The sequence below is a fragment of the Stenella coeruleoalba genome (assembly GCF_951394435.1).
Source record: "Stenella coeruleoalba genome assembly, chromosome: 10".
Lineage (NCBI taxonomy): Eukaryota > Metazoa > Chordata > Mammalia > Artiodactyla > Delphinidae > Stenella > Stenella coeruleoalba.
Genome location: NC_137156.1, coordinates 40,362,891 through 40,381,000, shown reverse-complemented (window position 1 = coordinate 40,381,000; position 18,110 = coordinate 40,362,891). Strand labels below are relative to the sequence as shown.

The 18,110-nt window shown below is 54.0% G+C and overlaps 1 protein-coding gene across 11 annotated transcripts in view; it reads left to right on the top strand.

Moving 5' to 3' along the window:
• The window catches only part of ANKS1A (ankyrin repeat and sterile alpha motif domain containing 1A), a 188,068-nt gene extending 170,238 nt beyond the window's left edge, over positions 1-17,830 (top strand). For 5 of the 11 annotated variants that reach the window (XM_079933759.1, XM_079933755.1, XM_079933765.1 and 2 more), the window contains 11 exons: positions 6,893-6,991; positions 7,812-7,964; positions 8,087-8,194; positions 9,252-9,416; positions 10,227-10,352; positions 10,598-10,669; positions 10,807-10,893; positions 11,398-11,535; positions 12,956-13,126; positions 13,282-13,380; positions 13,972-17,830. In XM_079933759.1, the coding sequence (XP_079789885.1) occupies positions 6,893-6,991; positions 7,812-7,964; positions 8,087-8,194; positions 9,252-9,416; positions 10,227-10,352; positions 10,598-10,669; positions 10,807-10,893; positions 11,398-11,535; positions 12,956-13,126; positions 13,282-13,380; positions 13,972-14,091 (1,338 nt within the window). In that variant the 3' untranslated portion in view covers positions 14,092-17,830. Of the gene's footprint in view, positions 1-6,892; positions 6,992-7,811; positions 7,965-8,086; positions 8,195-9,251; positions 9,417-10,226; positions 10,353-10,597; positions 10,670-10,806; positions 10,894-11,397; positions 11,536-12,955; positions 13,127-13,281; positions 13,381-13,968 lie in introns of all 11 variants that reach the window. The other 6 variants (XM_079933764.1, XM_079933761.1, XM_079933758.1 and 3 more) reach the window with 5 other exon arrangements.
• The last annotated feature ends 280 nt before the right edge of the window (positions 17,831-18,110 follow it).

The window sequence follows — 18,110 nt, the reverse complement described above, 5'->3', positions numbered from 1 at the left end:
GCAGTGGAAGCAGGTGGTTACGTGTCGCGAGGAGGTGTGTGCACGCAGTATGTCAGCATGTGGGAAAGCAGGTTAAATAAGTCATACATATACCACAATCCCAACTTTGGTTTTTTTTTTTTTTACAATAAAAGCTTAGAAAAATACACTGAAATGCTAGAAGTGATCCCAATCTCAGTTTTTAAAAAAATATTAAGCCACTTAGAAGAATTCATCAGAATGGTAACCCTGGGGTGTTCCCCCCCACCCAGAGGTAATGGATTTATAAGTGGCTTTTACATTTTTTTTGTACTTTATTAATTTTCAGAATTTTTAATAATAGACTTATATAACTTTTCTACTCAGAAAACAATTTTATTTATTTATTTTGTTAATATGAGGGAGAGTTAGAAGCAGGGCCCAGTGGAAATCTATAAAATTCTGGAAGGCAGAGAGGCAGCATAAGTATCACATTGAAACAGCCAGGACCCAGGGAAGCTCTGAGCTACCCCCTTGGTGCACAGAGACTCTGGAGGATGCCTCGGGCCCAGGTGGAGATGTGGGGGCCTCTCGCCCGCCCACCGAGCTGCTTATCTGCTTAAGGAGCTTTAGCTGCTCAGGCAGGTGCCACAGATCAATACAGCCATGCGTGTGGTGAGTATTGGCTGCTCAGTTCACTCAGGCTGGTACTTCCCTCATCCTCCCACCCTTCCTTCCCTTGATTAGAGAAATCTGCTCTAAAGGTCTTTTTTTTTTTTTAAGAAAATAGTTTTGTCTTTCTTATTCTAAGTGCTAGCTCCCATTTTCTCAGTGCTTTTTAGCAATTAGAAGTTTTTAACATTTATACACTTGCCAATTTTCAATATTACCATAAAATAAAAATTAGAAAATAAGGTAGAAAATTGAGTGTTCTGCCTTGAAAAACAAAAAAAAGTTTAGTGTTTTATCCCAACGTTGTATTCTCCTTCACTCTGTACATTCCACTTTCCCATTCTTGGAGATAAAAAATGGGGTTAGAAACTTGAAAATATGACAGACTATACAGAGCAAGTAGCTGGTGCCACACCTACCTGGTTGCCACAGCATTTGGGAACTGAGCCCATGACTTCAGGAAAATGATTAAGTAGTTGGAAGCGTCAGTCTGATCCGTGTTTCTAGCTGATGAGGACGTCCTCTTGAGGAAATGCCAAATGCCCTTTAGGCTCACTGACTGTGGTTGCTTCTGGAGAGAAATTTCATCAGGGAGAACACTGCTAGCAAATATTCCCAAGTTCAAGTATGGGATTCACTTGGGAAGAGGTCTCACGGATCGGCAGCTAAGTGCTTTGTGTCCTGTGTGTCTCATGTTTACATTTAACCATTCCCAATTCGGAGTGGCCTCCCTGAAGACGTCACTCCACTCATGCACTTTCAAAAACAGCTGGAAGTTTCTCTAAGACCTTTGATGACTGGGACACAGCCACACAATATCTGAATTTATTTCCCTCAATTTGAACGTCATCCTTCAAATTGAAGTTTGTTTTAATTTTTTGTTGTATTTAATGCTAACCACTAATATTTAATGTTTTAAGGTCTTAATTTGCATTTTCATGTGCGTCCAGGTTGAGCCCCCACCCCCAGCAACGCACTTCTCCCAATTCCGTGCCTCCTCTGTCTGGAGCAGCTCTGCTCACAGCCCCTGGCTCTTTGAGGCCCAAGAAAGGACTGGGAGGTGGAGAGGAGAGGGAGGGGCTGCAGGGGAAGCACCAGTGCCAGGCTTTTCCCCTGAGACAGAATCAGGCCGGGACAGTAGCTCTGTCCCATTCTTTCTCCCCCAAGAGAGGAGGTTTCAGCCTTTGTTTTTTTATGACTCCTGGCAGGAGAAATTGCTGAGTGAGGAGAGAGAGAGAGAGAGAGAGAGAGAAAGAGAGAGAGAATACTGAATATGGAAATGAGGCTGGGGGGGGTGGGGCAGGTGGAAAGTCTGGAAACCACTGCTGAGAGAGGAAACCCTGTTCCAAGGCGAGTGCAGTTTAGCGCTGCTCTGCCCAGTAGTCACGCTTGCATCAGAACATACAGGCCTTTGCTCAGGTGGAGGCCAGGTCCTGCAGGGGCTGATACGGGCCGTGGTGGGGCCAGGGCAGGAGAGCCCAGGTGCACCGTCTCCTAGCCTGCTTTTCCACACGCTGACATACTGCACGCACACACCTACCCAGGAGGAGGAGGTGTTGTGGCATTGCTCCCACCTCTGTGGCTGGGAACCCCCGCCCTCCTGCCCCCTCTCCCTCAAGGACGGAACCCAACCAAGCCAAGTGTCAACTAGTTGTGTTTCAGATTTCGCTTAGGCGGATAAGCTGTTCTACTTGATGAGCTCCCTAACTATTCACTCGCTAGGAACTCGGAACAGGGCCTGGCACATAGTCAGCTCTCAGTAAACGTTAGTGTGGTAGAAAGTAAACAAAGCAGAAGTCCCTTTTCCCCATAAACCTCCTCGTGTAAAGGTTTCTTCCTCAGTCAAGAGGATACAGTAACTTCCAGAATGTTTCTTGCCTTTGAGGATTTGGAGCACCTTATAGTCACCACACAAACTAATCCCACAGAATGTAGATGTGGCAAGTTCAGGAACTCAGGAGGACCCTGCACTGAGCCCAGGACGTGCTGTGGCAACTGTTTGCTTTGATTTTCCATCACATCCTTTGTTTTGGTTTTGTTTCCATTTGCCTCTTTCTCCTCAAAGCTGCATACAGTCCCCAGTTCTCTTGACTGGGGGCTCTGCTTAATGAAGGTCCTGTCCCCATCTGGATCTGGTTTTCCTGGTTGTCAGCCTTCAGTCCAGTATTAATGTTACCCTAAAAGCTTGTGAAGGCTTCTGAGTAAATGTTGGGGTTAACAGTGGGTGTTCACAACGTCACCGCAGTGACACCCTCTTGGAGGTTCACTTGTCAGGTCCTCACTGAGGTGTCCTCATCATCAAGTAGAAAGTCTGGGCAGACAGCCCCCCTCTCTGCTTTTCCCCATCAGCACACCCTAGATTTGGGCCCAGAATGACTGCAGGAACTCGGCGTGGTGACTCCTAGATTCAGGGGTGACTTGGGATCTGGTCAGACCTGGAGTGGTGCCAGGGCCCAGGGGACCTTCTGCAGGCCCAGGGCTCCCTAGTGTCCCAGCAGAAGGTTGTGCATGCGGCCTGAGCAGGGAGTCCAGTCTGCCTTCAGAGCCATCTTCACCTGGAGTCTCTTGAGCTTATGGCTTGTCCTCTTTGTGTCCTCTATAGGGCAAAATTTTTGTCACCATGCGCAGGCTCTGGGGAAGCTCTCACACCAGCAGTCACTACAGCTTGGGTACAAAGGTGAGGCCACCAGTTGGTCTGCGTGAGCTTGCCTGAGTTATTAACTTGTCTATCTGTAAAATGGGCATAAGTAATACCCACCTCAATAGAATAAAAAGTCCAGAAAAAGTCTTGGAAACACAGGAGTTTAGGGTACCTCAGAAGTCATTTCATATCAATGGGAAAAAATAGCTCATTCAAGAAATAAGACAGCCTGCCTGGGAAAAATATTAAGTGGATCCTGACCCTTAAAACTTACATCAAAATTAATTCCAGATAGATTAAAGATTTGATTGTAAAAAATGAAACTGTAAAGTTACAGGAAGAAAATTGAAAAGAATTGTTTTAAAAATCCTGGAGGGGGAGATCTTTCTAAGGCTGACAGAACTTAGAGAAGCTCCACGAGAAAAGTGGGTGTGTTCAGGTGCAGGCTGATAGGTTCTGCATGAGCAAAGCCAGCATAATAGTCCAAAGACAATGACAAACAGGAAAGACACGTGCCTAACTCTTCATAAAGGGTTAATTTCCTTACTGTATAAAGAATTCCTACAAATCAAATACAGAAGAGACCAACAGCTCCATAGATAAACATGCAAAGGATAAAGTGAGTGATTCCTGGAAAAGGAGCTGCAGCTGCTCTGCATGCCCGGCCCAGAACCGCGGGGACATGAGCATCGGGCTGAACTCTGCCCCAGAAGTTACTGATGCCCTCTGGGCCTCAGCTTCCTGAGATGTAAAATGGGGTAACAGTGGTCCCTATTATTCAATGGTTTAGCAGGTGCAAAGCATGGAAAACATGGAGGAGGGCAGTAAGTGCTATGTAAGTGCTTGGTAGATAAAATGTGAAAAGATGCTTGAGTCCGTCTATGAGCGGGATGATCTTGTGATAAGAAATGTGCAGTGGTAAGCCACTTCTGCACAGTGCTGCACTGATAGGAGTATAAATATCTGTCAAACTTCTAAATACACATACCCTTTGACCAAGCGATTTCTGTTCTTTTTTTTAATCCTTTTTTGAAAATTTTAAATCAAAATAAAATTGACATGCAATATTATATTAGTTTCAGGTGTACTCATAGTGATTTGACATTTGCATACATTATGAAATGATCACAATAAGTATAGTAACCATCTGTCCCCATACAGTGTTATTACAATATTGACCATATTCCTTATGCTGTATATTACATCCCTATGGCTTATTTATTTTGTAACTGGAGGCTTCTACCTCTTAATCCCCTTCACCTATGTCTTCCCCCCACCACCTCACCCAGTTCCCGTCTGGCAACCACCTGTTTGTTCTCTGTATCTATGAGTCTGTTTTCATTTTTTAGAGCCCACATATAAGTGAGATCATATGGTATTTGTCTTTCTCTATTTCACTCAGTATAATGCCCTCTAGACCCCATCCACACTGTCACAAATGTTAAGATTTCATTCTCTTTTTTATGGCTGAGTACTATTCCTGTGTGTGTGTGTATACACCACACCATTCATTCATCTGTCAGTGCACCAGTTTACAGTCCCACCAACAGTGCACGAGAGTTCCCTTTTCTCTACATCCTTGCCAACACTTACTTGTCTTTTTGATAGTAGCCATTCCGACAGCTGTGAAGTGATATCTTACTGTGGTTTTGATTTGCATTTCCCTAACAATTAGTGATACTGAGCATCTCTTCATGTGTCTGTTGGCCATCTGTATGTCTTTGGAAAATTTTCTGTTCAGATCCTCTACCCATTTTTTAATCGAGTTGTTTAGTTTTTTTATGTTGCTTATATGAGTTCTTTGTATATTTTGGATATTAACCCTTTATCTGATACATTGTTTGCAAATATCTTCTCCCATTCAGTAGGCTGCCTTTTCATTTTGTTGATAGTTTCCTTCACTGTCTGGAAGCTTTTTAGTTTGATATAGTCCTATTTGTTTATTTTTGCTTTTGTTTCCCTTGCCTGAGAAGACAGATCCAAAAAATATTGCTAACACTGATGTCAGAGTGTACTGCCTATGTTTTCTTCTAGGAGTTTTATAGTTTCAGGTCTTACATTCAAGTCTTTAATCCATTTTATGGTATGAGAAAGTAGTCCAGTTTGATTATTTTGCAGGTAGCTGTCCAGTTTTCTGAACACCATTTATTGAAGAGGCTGTCCTTTCCCCATTGTATATTCTTGCCTCCTTTGTCATAGATTGACCGTATAAGCGTGGGCTTATTTCTGGGCTCTCTGTTCTGTTCCACTGATCTATGTGTCTGCCAGTGCCATACTGTTTTGATTACTGTAGCTTTGTAGTATAGCCCGAAGACAGAGTGATGCCTGCAGCTCTCTTCTCTCTTGAGAATGGTTTGGCAGCAATCTCTCTTGATAACCACCATAGAAAAGATGCACATACAGGGAGGTTCATGCAGCACCATTTGTAAAAGCAGAAATTGGAAACAATTGTCCTTCAACGGGGAACTGGTTTAGCAATTTATAATATGTCCATAATCTGGATGATTATGCAGCTTTAAAAGAAGAGACAGGTCTCCATATACTGAGTGACCTCCTGTATATACTAAGTAGTTAAGAATGAGGTGTTGAACAATGTGTACAACAATCACATTTGTGCGAAAATGAAGCATGCACATGTGTGTATGTGCCCAGCTGGGCTCTGGAGGGACATCCAGGAAAGTGGTAACAGTTGCCCTTGGCGGGGGTGGACACTGTGGCTGAGGGACAGGGCAGAACCCATGATTTTTCATGTATCATAATCTGAAAAAACCTATCTTGTGACACCATTGTGAGTAATAAAAGACACCATGATAGGGGTTAGGAGTGGTGAGTACAGTCAGACTGCCTCAAATCCTAGCTCCACCATGAGATGTGTGACCTCAGACGTGTTTCTGACCTCTGTGTGTCTGTTTCCTTATCTGTAAATTGAGGATTCCAGTAGAACCTAACACAGGATTGTGAGCCTGAAATGGGATGGTGCAGAGAAAAGCTTTCCGTCCCTGTCACTCAGCAAGAACACAGCAAACACCAGCCATTCTCCTCGTCGTCACTGCCATGCTGGGCTTCTTCGCTCTCAGCTGCTCCCTTGGGGAGAACTGCCCCACGTGGGCTGAGCCCCAGCCCCCCCTCCTCTCTCAGGCAGGTCCCCACTTTGAGACTCCTCTCCTCCTCGGGGTGAGGCAGGCTTCTTGGGTGCCTGCCCCTGCCGCCGGCCCAAGGTGGATGTTACTGCCGCTTTAAATCACAAAATCACATCTGTGAGGAATCTGGGGATTAATCCTCCTGTTCTTCACCTTGGGGGGTCATGAAACCTGCTCCCAGGAAAATGCACATCAGCCCAGGTGGGTGAGGGCCTGTGCCCGGCCCTGCCTGCTCCAGCCCGGGTCAGCGCCCTGGGAGCCGCTCGGGCTGGGCGGGCAGCCTGGGCAGGTTTGTCTTCCTGCTGCATGCGGCTGTTTGCTGCCTGGCCTGGCCTCGCGGGGCGCCCTGGGGCTCGTTCTCTCGTGGTGCCTGTGGCGAAGGAGAAGAACGTGGTAAGGGGCCATGACAGGCTGACATGACGCCCTGAGGGAGCCAGCGGCCTTGTCCAGGAGGCCCTCATGTTCTCCTTTCTGCTCTTAGGGGCCTAATGTGATGGAAGATCAAGACCTGCGGGAAATCGGCATCAGTGATGCACAGCACAGGCGGAAGCTGCTCCAGGCTGCGCGGTCCCTGCCCAAGGTGACCACCGACAGTTCCGTGGCCTCAGCCTTTGCCAGTGGCGGGGCGGGGCTCAGGGGATGTGCAGGTCACTGTGGGGGCCTGCCCCTCATCCCGGGAGCCCCAGCGGGGAGGACAGTATCCGGTTTACTTCTTTGCCACATCCCAAGGCCAGCAGAGCACTAGGGACAGTCAGGACCTAGTCCGGCCTCAGGAACGGCATTGCAGGCATCTGCCTGGCGCAGAGCCTGGTGCCCACAGGCTTGGCCTGTCGCCTGAGACCAGGCCCTCCCCAGGAGGCCCGGGGCCCTCGGGGCAGCAGAGGAAGCAGTCTCTGCCTCCTGGGGAGCTGTGGCTGGTAGGCCTGAGCCTGTCCTCAGCTGTGCTGGCACAGAGTCCCCTTGTCTCTTCCACTTGCCCAGAGCTCAGGAAGCACTAATGAGTCCTAGCAGTGAGGCCAGTGGCCGCTTCACAGACACACACCATTTTCTTGTCCTACCAGGTCTGTGATCTTGTCAGAGCACAGTAGGGGCCTCCACAAACACTCCTCCCCATCTAGCCTTACCTGATAGGGCACCTTTCCCAGACCTGGGGTGCCCTGGCAGTCCCCAGATGGGGCCCGAGACCAGAGCTGAGGTAGAGAAGGCTGTGCGAGTGGAGCGACTCGGGGATGCTAGGACACAGGCCCCTCGTTGGTCCTCAGGAGCTGTCCCATACCTACTCCAGCCTCAGCCTCAGCCTCTGTTGTGGTCTGAGTGAACCGGCCTGCGTCCCCATGGTCCCCAGGGTCCTCGTCCCAAGTGCTGAGATGTTAGTCCCGCCTCCTGCCCTCGCCCCACAGGTGAAGGCTCTGGGCTATGATGGGAACAGCCCCCTGTCAGTGCGCTCCTGGCTGGTCTCCCTGGGCCTGCAGGACTATGTCCCTTCCTTCCTGTCGAGTGGCTACAGCTCCATTGACACTGTGAAGAACCTCTGGGAGCTGGAGCTTGTCAACGTGAGTACAGCCCTGCTGTGAGTGTCCCTGGGCTGCCAGCATGGCCCGTGGGGGTGAGGGCTGGGGGCTGGGGGCCCGGGGCCCAGTTGCCGCCTGACCTTCCTCTCCCCGCCCCTGCCCAGGTCCTAAAGGTGCACCTGCTCGGCCATCGCAAGCGCATCATCGCCTCCCTGGCAGACAGACCCTACGAGGAGCCGCCCCAGAAGCCCCCCCGGTTTTCCCAGCTGAGAGTGAGTTGGGGCGGGTGGGAAGGGATGTTTGTATGTGCTGTGTGTTGTTAGGAACTGAGGAGAATTCTTTGGGAGTTCTTCAGAGACAGCGTCACCTCTGCAGTCGAGGAGCAACTGATCCCTCCCTTCACAGTTGTTGGGGCCAAATGTTGGCAAAAGTAGGAAAACAAATATCCAAATCCCAGACGGCTGGGGCCATGTCTGAACGTCCGGTTGAGCTGTGCCCGGGGTGGTGGGCAGGGGTGGGTCAGAGGGGCCCCCTCTCGGGCAGCCTGACGTGAACCCGAGACAAAGCCTGGAACACACGGAGGGACCAGGGCCCTCCCCATCTTCTGAAGGAAAATCCCTGTGATTTTAAAAACCTCAGAGATGCTTTGTTGCTCAAGGCAGGTAATCTCTGACTGAAAAGTGGGTTAGACTGTGAGCCTGTGGTTCAGGATGAGTCTCCCCAAACCCGTGAAGCTGCGTGGCTGCCAGTGGATGGGGTGGGCCCTGGGCTCCAAGCCTCAGCCCGTTTATGGCAGCCTCAAAGTGGGCGTTATTTTATCCTCCTCTTACGCATGAGAAGGCTGGGGCCCAGGCTGGTTCTGAGGACCAGACTCAGCTGACATTCAGATATGGAAAGTGAAGACTGATTCATACTCTCTGTGAGGCCTCTGGGTGCCAACCGGCAGTGCTATGTGTTTTCTTAGGAAAGACTTTTGGATTTGGTCACATGCCCCCAGGACCTGCGATCAGTTGTGACAGACGATTTTATAAACTAGATATCGCCTCCCAGCCCTAAACCAGGCCGGAGGGTGCTCTCGTCACCCGGGTGCTCACCTGCAGGACCCGGCTGTTAGGGGTTCCTGGCTGGAAGAATCTGGTCACTTTGACTGTACCCACGGTGGGCCCAGCGGCCCGTTTCCACACTGGGTGCTGGCCTCCAGCTCGTGCCTGTTCTCACTGATTCTCCTGCCCAAGCTGGGCCCTGACAGCCCGAGGATTGGCTGACACCTACAGCCTAAGGACTGGCCTGATGAGTCTCAAATCTCACCTGGATTTCTTCCCGCTGCAGTGCCAAGACTTGCTCTCGCAGACGTCGTCCCCCCTGAGCCAGAATGACTCCTGCACCGGCCGGTCGGCTGATCTGCTGCTGCCTTCTGGGGACACGGGCAGGAGGCGGCACGACAGTCTCCAAGACCCTACGGTGCCCTCTCGGGCCGAGCGCTTCAGGATCCAGGTGGGCGGGAGGGAGCCACAGACGGGGTCCCCTCATTCCTCTTGGCAGGACAGGGCTCCCAGCCCACCGCCCAGGGCACTGCTTTCAGGGCTCTCGCATTTATTCGACTTGCCCGTCCTCCCTCCCGCCTTGCACGGACCGCAGGCTTTTTGTCTCGCCCCCGTCTTGGCCTGTTAGACACAGATTGCTGGGTGTCCCTTGTCCCCGCAGGGTGAGCCCTAGCTTCGCTCTGTTTTCTCTCGTGACTCATATTTCTCGGTTCTGGCCTCTGGGGATTCCCCTCACCTTTCCACAAGTACGACCATGAATTTTACAAGATTTAAAAAACACATCGTCCAGCAGTTTTAGTTGCTCTGTATTGAGAGACTTTGCATATTGCTGGGAATTCATAAATTTCCTGAATTTTCCCCTCCTCTCCATTCCTTCCACCAGCAGCCTAGTTAAGGACCCCATGGCCTGGCACCTGGCCCGTGGTGGCCTCCCACCCCTCCCCCACACCCCAGCTCCTGCCATGAGGATCCCTGTCAAGTGCATCCCTGGCCACGGATACTTCCCCGACTCCCCACCCCAGGATCAGATCTACACCCATCTCAGACACCAGAGCCTTCCCTGCTGAGCTGCTCCCGGGTGGGCGGGCAGCTGAGGTCCCTGCTTCACCAGTTCTCTGGCATAGACAGGCCTCACCTCCGCCCCAGCGCATTGGAATGGCTTGTCTGCCTCCGGCCTGGAGCTCCCGGAGGTGGAACCCGGGAGGGAGCCTGGGAACCCCTTGAGCAGGCGAGCTGACCTGTGACCCCACGTGTTCTGCAGGAAGAGCACCGAGAGGCCAAGCTGACCCTTCGGCCCCCAAGCCTGGCTGCCCCCTATGCCCCTGTGCAGAGTTGGCAACACCAGCCGGAGAAACTCATCTTTGAGTCCTGCGGCTATGAAGCCAATGTGAGTAGCCTCTGCCCTCCCAGCCTGGCCAGTCTCCTGCTTTCCATGCTGGCCGGACCCAGGGTCCCCGTGGTGTTCTCCACTCCTCAGCTGCTCCCAGCACCTGGGGGAAGGGGGACTCACCGGCCAGGATGGGGGAAGAGAGTCACTGGGAGAGGGAGCCCCCTGACTGTGGTCCCAGATTGGCTGGTGGCCCTGTGTGGTAACGCAGGACTCCTAAGCCGGGCCACTGCTTGCTCCCACAGTATCTGGGCTCCATGTTGATCAAAGATCTACGAGGGACAGAATCCACGCAAGACGCCTGTGCCAAGATGCGGGTAGGTTACCGTGGGGGCGGCCAGGACGCAAGGCAGCGGGTGGCGGCACCGCCTGCAGCCATGGGGGCCCTGCCACGCTGCGTGCGGCTGAGGGAGGCCCCGAGAAGGTGAGTTGACAGGCCTCCCGTTTCCTGTAGAAATCCACGGAGCACATGAAGAAGATCCCCACCATCATCCTCTCCATCACCTACAAAGGTGTCAAGTTCATCGACGCCTCCAACAAGGTGTGCTTCCCACAGCTGCTGTTGAGGGAGGAGGGGGCACCCTTCCTCCCCACACACACTCCCCTCCTGGCCAGCTGGGTATCTTCCCTAGAGGGGGGGGTACTTGTCTCTCACGCACCCACGTATCCTGGTTCCCAGGGCCCCGCCCGAGGGACAGCTTATCTTCCCCAGCATGGGCTCCACTGGCCACTTATCTGCTCATGGGCCTTTAACGCTGTGATGCACTTAGTGAGCTTAGGGCACCCCCAGGCCCTGTGCTTGGGATCCCACCTGGAGAGCAGAGTGGGCTGGGTGTGAACATCTGCTCCCTCAGTTGCCATGGTCAAGGGTGGAGACCCCAACCCTAAATCAGACAAGGTGAGGTGCCACCCCCACCCCCACCACGAAGAGATGGGGAAGTGGTGCTTGGCTGACGCTAGGATGGGACAGGAAGGTGGCAATGGTGAAGGGACTAGGGTGTGCCCTCAGGGAGCCCAAGAATTCCAGACCCTGTTTTCCCTGCAGAACGTCATCGCAGAGCACGAGATCCGGAACATTTCCTGTGCAGCCCAGGACCCAGAGGACCTCTGTACCTTCGCCTACATCACCAAGGACCTGCAGACCAGCCACCACTATTGCCACGTTTTCAGCACGGTGGACGTGGTGGGTGGAGTCCGCAGCTGGGCACGGTGGGGGGTCCTGCGACAGCCCCAGTGCAGTGGGTCCTGGCACCCGGCTGGCACTTAGCAAAGGTCTGTTCAAGAATGAACATCACTCCAGCCCCCTCTGTCTGGCACTGAGACTAAAGCACACAGGATGACAGTGGCTCGTCCAGGGTTCTAGTTGACAGAGGCTTTCCTGCTTCCGGCTGCGTGTCTGTCAGGTCAGCCAAGGCTTCATCTCCCTAGGCTCTTGGTCGACCATCCATCCTAACTCCCGCCCTCCAGCTGGGCCATCTCCCTGAAAAGCCCTCCAGCTCCCTCTTGGGGACAGTAAGTTTTCTTCGCCCATATCCCAGCTTAGGTGGGGTTCTGGCGCTGCTGGGCTGAGGGGAGTGGTCACACGTGCTGCCCACAGGGAGTGGATGAGTGACCATGGTGGCTGCCCTGAGACAACACCTTTGTCCAGGTCCTTGCTGCCCCTGTGAGAGTAGCTGGTTCCAGGGTCTTCCCGGCCTCGCCCGGGAGCTCTGTGCTTGCAGCCTCCTGGCTCTGCCACTAGCTAGCTGTGTGACCCCGGCTCCTCGTCCGCGCAAAGGGGATAGAGTGTAACCGACTTCACGGGGTGGTTCTGAAGATGAAATGAGGAAATCCTCCCAGGACACATCCTTCCCGCTACTCTTACCTGTAGCTCATCTTCCCGCATCAGTCAGTTCTGCTGTAACGTGGCGTCTGTGCTCCTAGAGAGCACCATACCCTGAAACCACACGGGAAGCACCAAGGCTCATGGGGAGATGAGGCAGGGGGCACAGCCCTCAGGAACCTAATACGAACACCCACACCATTTTATCCATGTTAAATGGTTAAGAGATACATAAATGCTACATAAACACGGCGCTCTGCCTCGAGAAGGACCCAAAGTCGGCTTGTGGAAGCATGTGCCTCACTCCTGCCAGCCTGTGTGCCAGACGGAGAGAGAAAGAGAAGGAACAGAGGACAGAGGGGTGCACGGATGGAGGGGAGGGCGCGGGCCGGGTGGCCCTGGGAAGAGCTGCTGCTTGATTGTTACAGTCAGGGGTGGGTCCCGTGGGGAAGTTGAGCTGCCAGGTGGGGGTGGCATATATGCTGTGTATTCCCAGGCAACGGGGGTCAGCAGGGGAGTCTTTGCATTCGCCTCGTGTTTCTCTCCAATGAAATCACACATGAGGAAACACAAAGTGTGTGTTTTGTTCAGATTGTTCCCTAATGTATCAGTCACCTCGGGACAAACTTCTGCTTTCAAAGCAAGCGTTCCAGCGGATTCCCTGCACTCTTGTTACCTGTGCAGTGCTGCCTGGCCTGTGCTCAGGGGCATGAGGCCAGGGCAGGCGTGAGAGGCAGTGGTTCCTCCATCCCATCTCTCACGTTGTGCTGTTTTCTCCCAGAACCTGACCTATGAGATCATCCTGACACTGGGGCAGGCGTTCGAGGTGGCCTATCAGCTGGCCCTACAGGCCCAGAAGTCCAGGCCAATGGGGGCCTCTGCCGCCGAGATGATCGAAACAAAATCTTCCAAACCGGTGCCTAAGCCTCGGGTCGGCATGAGGAAGTCAGCAGTACGTGGGCCCCGGGATTTGAGGGCTCGGGGTGGAGCGGGCGCAAGGAGGGTCTTCTCACGCTTCAGGTGGCCAGCCCCTCAGGACACGGGCCCGTGCGAGGCGGCCTCCGTAACGCCACCCCGTGTCTGTGTCTGCTTTGCTCTGCACCCCAGGTGCCGCTGCCCCCTGATAGTCGCTGTTGTTACTGTCACACCTGCCCCACCCATCGTCCTTCTTACCTCCCGCTGCCGTCTGTTAGTCCTGGAGTCAAGGTCTCTGCACCTCCTGCTGTCTGTGTGTCAGTCTCCCCGAAGTGACCGTGAGCTCTCTGAGACTCTGGTGCCCCGCCCCCGGCCCCGCCTGCATGCCCGTCTTTCCTGAGCTGCCGTCCCACCATCCCTGTCTGTGCTGGAGCCTCTGTTTCTCTGCTGTGTGTCCTCCTCTCTCCAGAGCTCATGGGTGCCCGCTGTGGTCTTGCCCGGGGTGAGCTCTCTGGCCCTGCCAGAGGGACCCGAGGTTTGGGGTTTCCAAACCCCTTACCCGCTTCCTGCCACCGAGAACAGCTTTGGGGCTTAGTGCTCGATGCTTAGGTAGGGCAAGGCTCCTTTAACTGAGCCGCTCCGAGAAACCCCCAGGAGAAGTTGCCCCTGGAGAGCTCAGAGGCGGCCCTCCCGTGATGCTCCAGGGAAGGTCCCCCTTCTGCCACCCCACCCCAGGGAGCTTGCTCTTTGGCTGAGGAGAACAGGGCCTCCCCCGTGGGGTACTGACGTCAGCATGGCCCGGGAGGCGGGGGACAGCGGGCCCCGTTGACCCCTGGCCCAGGTGCAGCGCTCCCTCTGACTCTTCACCCTCTTCCTCAGCAGCTGGAACCGCCCGATATGGACCCAGATGCCCAGTCCCATGCCAGCGTCTCCTGGGTTGTGGACCCCAAACCAGACTCTAAGCGGAGCCTCAGCACCAAGTATGAGACCACTATCTTCTAAGCACCCACCCCGTCTCCACTAGTCTCATGTGCCTTGCCGTCCGTCCTTCTGCTCTTCTCAACTCTCCTTCCAGCTGCTGACGCCAAGGTCCCACCCCCCCGGGACCTCTCCTCCTGGGGCGGCAGCTTTAGACACTGCACACTCTCAGCTCGCACCTAACACCACCGGACACTGTGAATTCCCCCCTTGGGCGAGGACAGCTTGGCGGGGGGGCAAGGTGCCTTTGAGGTGGGCACCAAGAGGGCCTCAGTGGGCGGGCACCGTGGCTCCTGAGGCGGGGGCAGTCTCCGGGCGGAGTCCACTCGGCACTGGAGGCTGCTCCCTCCGATCGGCCGGGGCTCCCTGTCGGCTCTCCTCTCCCGTCTTCTGAGCCACGGCTGGGTGCCGTTGCCAAGAGCTAACTGCACCTTTCCTGACACAACCAACCACTGTGACCACCTGGGGCCAGAATCCCCTTGCGCTCTGCTAACAGCTGGCCTGCGGCCCATCCCTCTTAAGATTGCTGGCCTCCCCCTGTGAGACCCTCAGCTCAGCGATGTGGCTTGAACAGGGTCAGAACTCTTTCTGTGAGGGCCCAGGGTCTGTGCCAGGTCCTAGAGCACATGCCTGACTCCAAAGCCTGGGGCTCTGAGCGTCTGAACACCCACAGGCTGGCTCCACACAGCAGGTGTCTTGGTCCTGATGGGTCTTGCACTGCAAGGAATGGGATGGCTCCTCACGTCTTCACCAGGGAGTCCCCGGCTGGCTCTGGAGTCTGGCTCGAGGAAGAGGAAGGCCTTCCTGTAGGAGCCAGCAGGAGGGAGGCCAGTGCCCTGCACACACTGTGCACCTTCTTCCCTCAGAACGGAGCTGCTCAAGGACAGGGACCTGGGCCGAGCAACATCCGTTGTCCTCCAGGAGCTTTCTGATGCTTCTCCACAGTGTGGGGACCAGAGATAGTCAGCTGGTACCCGGTCCCTTCCCTGATCGACCGCCCTCAGCCTCTTGACTCCTGAGAAGGAGTCCATCACCTCAAAGCAGTTCAGCAGCTGGGATGGTGGAGTTGAGGCTTTCAGAAGGCCCACGTTCTCGCGTGAGGGCATGTCAGCTTAGATGGCGGGAGAGGAGAGCCAGTTTCCGTGGGAAGAAGCACTGTACACGTAGCGTGGCCCAGTATGAGAGCCAGTAAGTTGCAGCGGTTGCTTTATGAGTTGAAACCCAAGTCGACAAACCGGGGTGGGTCCTCCTGCCTGCCTGTCCTCGTGCCTTCCAAGCAGATGCGCTGAGCCATGGAGGGTGCTCAGGGGAGGCTGTAAGGGACCTTCTGTTCTGCTTCCGTGTTTCCTTTCCGTTTCCTCCACCTTGTGCAGGCCCCTTTGGTTAACCCTTTCCTCCCCCCCGTTGTGTTTGCTTCTGCCAAGCTGAGCCACCGAGGAACCAACTGTGCTGCGGAAACAGCCATGGGGAGCGCAGGCTCCCACCGCCGCCGCCGCCACCGCCACCACCGTCTCAGCTGCAGCTTTGAAGACGCAGGCCCCACTACTGCCCGTAGGACCTCCTCGCGGCTGCATGGTCCGGGCCTGCCACTGCCAGGTCTCGCCGAGTGAGCCCTGCCCTGGTTGCGGAGCAGCCCTCCAGGCCTCTAGCAGATGAGGTTGGAACTCCAGAGAGCCAAGAAGTGACTTGTCCAGAAAACATTTTTTAATAGAAAAAAATTTTTTTATAAAATGAACTTTCAACACTTGGCTCAACCTTCTAGGTTAAACTGCCAGTCTTTAGACAATGGCCATAGGGTCAGAGGACAGCGGGCCTCTGTCCTCAGGCTGGGGTCTTGGCGCGCTTGAGCAGCTCTGAGAGAAGGTAGTGGGTGAATTGAATCGGCTCGACAGACCCGCCAGTCAGCTGCTCTTCCTTCTGAGCCGCACAGCTTCTCATCCCCGCCTGGAGCTGGGGGCAGCCCGTAGAGGCGTCTGGCAAAAGCAGAGGCTTCTGGGGTTCCAAACGTGAAGGTCTGGGGCCGCGTGGAGATGCACAGGCAGGTCGCGGTGCCCAAGCTCTGGGCTGCTCCTCTGTCTCGGACCCAGCGGTGGTCAGAGCGCTGCCCTGGGCTGCCTGGCCGCAGGCCCTCCGGTGACCTCAGACTGTCTGAGTCGAGGCAGAAAGGAGAAGCAGCAGCTTTGTTTGTTTGGGGCATTGACGGGTAGGTCGGCTGAGGTGGCTGCCTGCTGACTTGCGATTTGTCTAATCAGGTCTGTGTGGTTAGGATTCACTTTGGTTCTCTGAATTATCGGTTTGATTGTCATCCTTTCAGCTGCTGGGCTCCCCACTGGCTCCAAGGGTAGAGAAGGCTGAATCAGGTGACAGTTTGATTCTCCCCGAGTGTGGCCTTCAGGGCAGGCTGGCATCTGGGCGCTGCTGCTGCCTGAGCCCTCCTGCTGGCTGGCTTTGCTTTTCACCTTTGGTTGCGTTGCTCCTCCTGGAGGCAGAGCCAGAGGGACTGTTCCTGTGAGGCTGGGCCAGGTCAACTGCCCGTCCAGCACCTTCCAGAGCAGAGCCTTTCCTCCCACGGGGCCGGAGCAGACCTTCCGCTTTGCTGGCACAGCGCAGTCTGGTCCCAGGATCAGTAGTCCAGGCTTCAGTAGCGCCTCTCTCTCTCCTGGCAGGGGCTGTGAATGAGCAGGGAGCGCTCTGGCGCACCTTCATAGCCCTGTGGTCGGCCAGCAGTGGAAAGCTGGGCCGCGTCTTCCTGCTGACCTGAGGCTGGGCCCTGTGGGTTTCCTTTCTGCTGAGCCGTCCACACCGCAGGCCTGGGGAGTCACACCCCCTCTCACTGATCCTGCCCTTCTCGGTACTAAACAAGGACCTCGATACCGGGAAGTCTGACTTCACGTCCTGCTGCTTCCAGGGCCCGTCGGCTTCCACTGAGCAGTATTCAGCCCCTACTTCCTTCCAGGTATGGACGAGGAACCCCGAGCTGGATGGGTAAACCGCGGCTCCTGCTGCAGTGCGAGTGCTGTGCCCTCTTCCTCCTGAGGAAGGCCGGTCTCCTCTAAGCAGCCCTCTCTTGGTGGGTGGTGGGTCCATAAAGAAAACTGTAGACACTACGATGAGTTCCTCAAGCTGTCTTTATTTTTAAGTCATAGGTAGGTGTCTCCTCCCCTTGAAGCTGCTATATCTTCTTTATTTATTCAGGGTGTTTCATGTTGGAAAGCCTTGGCTAATCTGCTCTGGCTCTGGATTTTGTTTTGAGCTTGGTTTATTTCTCAATAGCCAAGAAAGGAAGGGACTAGATATTTTTTTTATTCCTCCTCCGGGACAGGTACTCTCCCTCCCCTAGAAAGAAAAATTTTAACACCAGGACAGGCTTCACATGGAGAGAAGCCCTGCTTCTGCACGTGAGCACAGGCCCTGCAGTGTGGCAGCCCCGTTCTGAACTGTGCAGGCCGTTCAGGCAGGACCTGAGATAGGTCAGTACCTGCCCGGCCACAGGCTCTCTGCTCCGCCCTTCTGCTTGCAGCTACTTCGAGCAGGGCTTCCCTCTGACAGGCTCTGCATTTGCAACGCTCGCGTTCCCCCGGGGCCCCCAGCTTTGACTCTGGGGAGTCCCCGGAGAAGTCTCGGGCTGAGCAGACTGGTCTGCCCTCGGCCTGTGTTGTGATGCCCAGGCCTGCAGGACAACTCTCAGATGCAGTTCACAAAGTGGTGTTGCTAATGGTGTGGCAATGGGACTGAATTGTAATAAAACGTTATTTAATCTTTGTCTCTGTATTTTGATACTTGAATGACTTCCCCTTTTATTTTACTGTACATATAATTGTTAATCTGTCCAATTTTGTCTAAATTACAAACATCTTGTGGTACCAAACATAACCGACCTGTGCAACAACATAGACTGACCTCACTACACGAGAGAGAGAGAGTGTAAATATTCCTGGGCTTTCGGCTTTGGTTTTGTTATTTTCGTAACTGTACAACTTAGAACAGACTGAATTAATAAATGAGAAGCGACATGAAACCAACCTTACTTTGTGGAGTCTGAG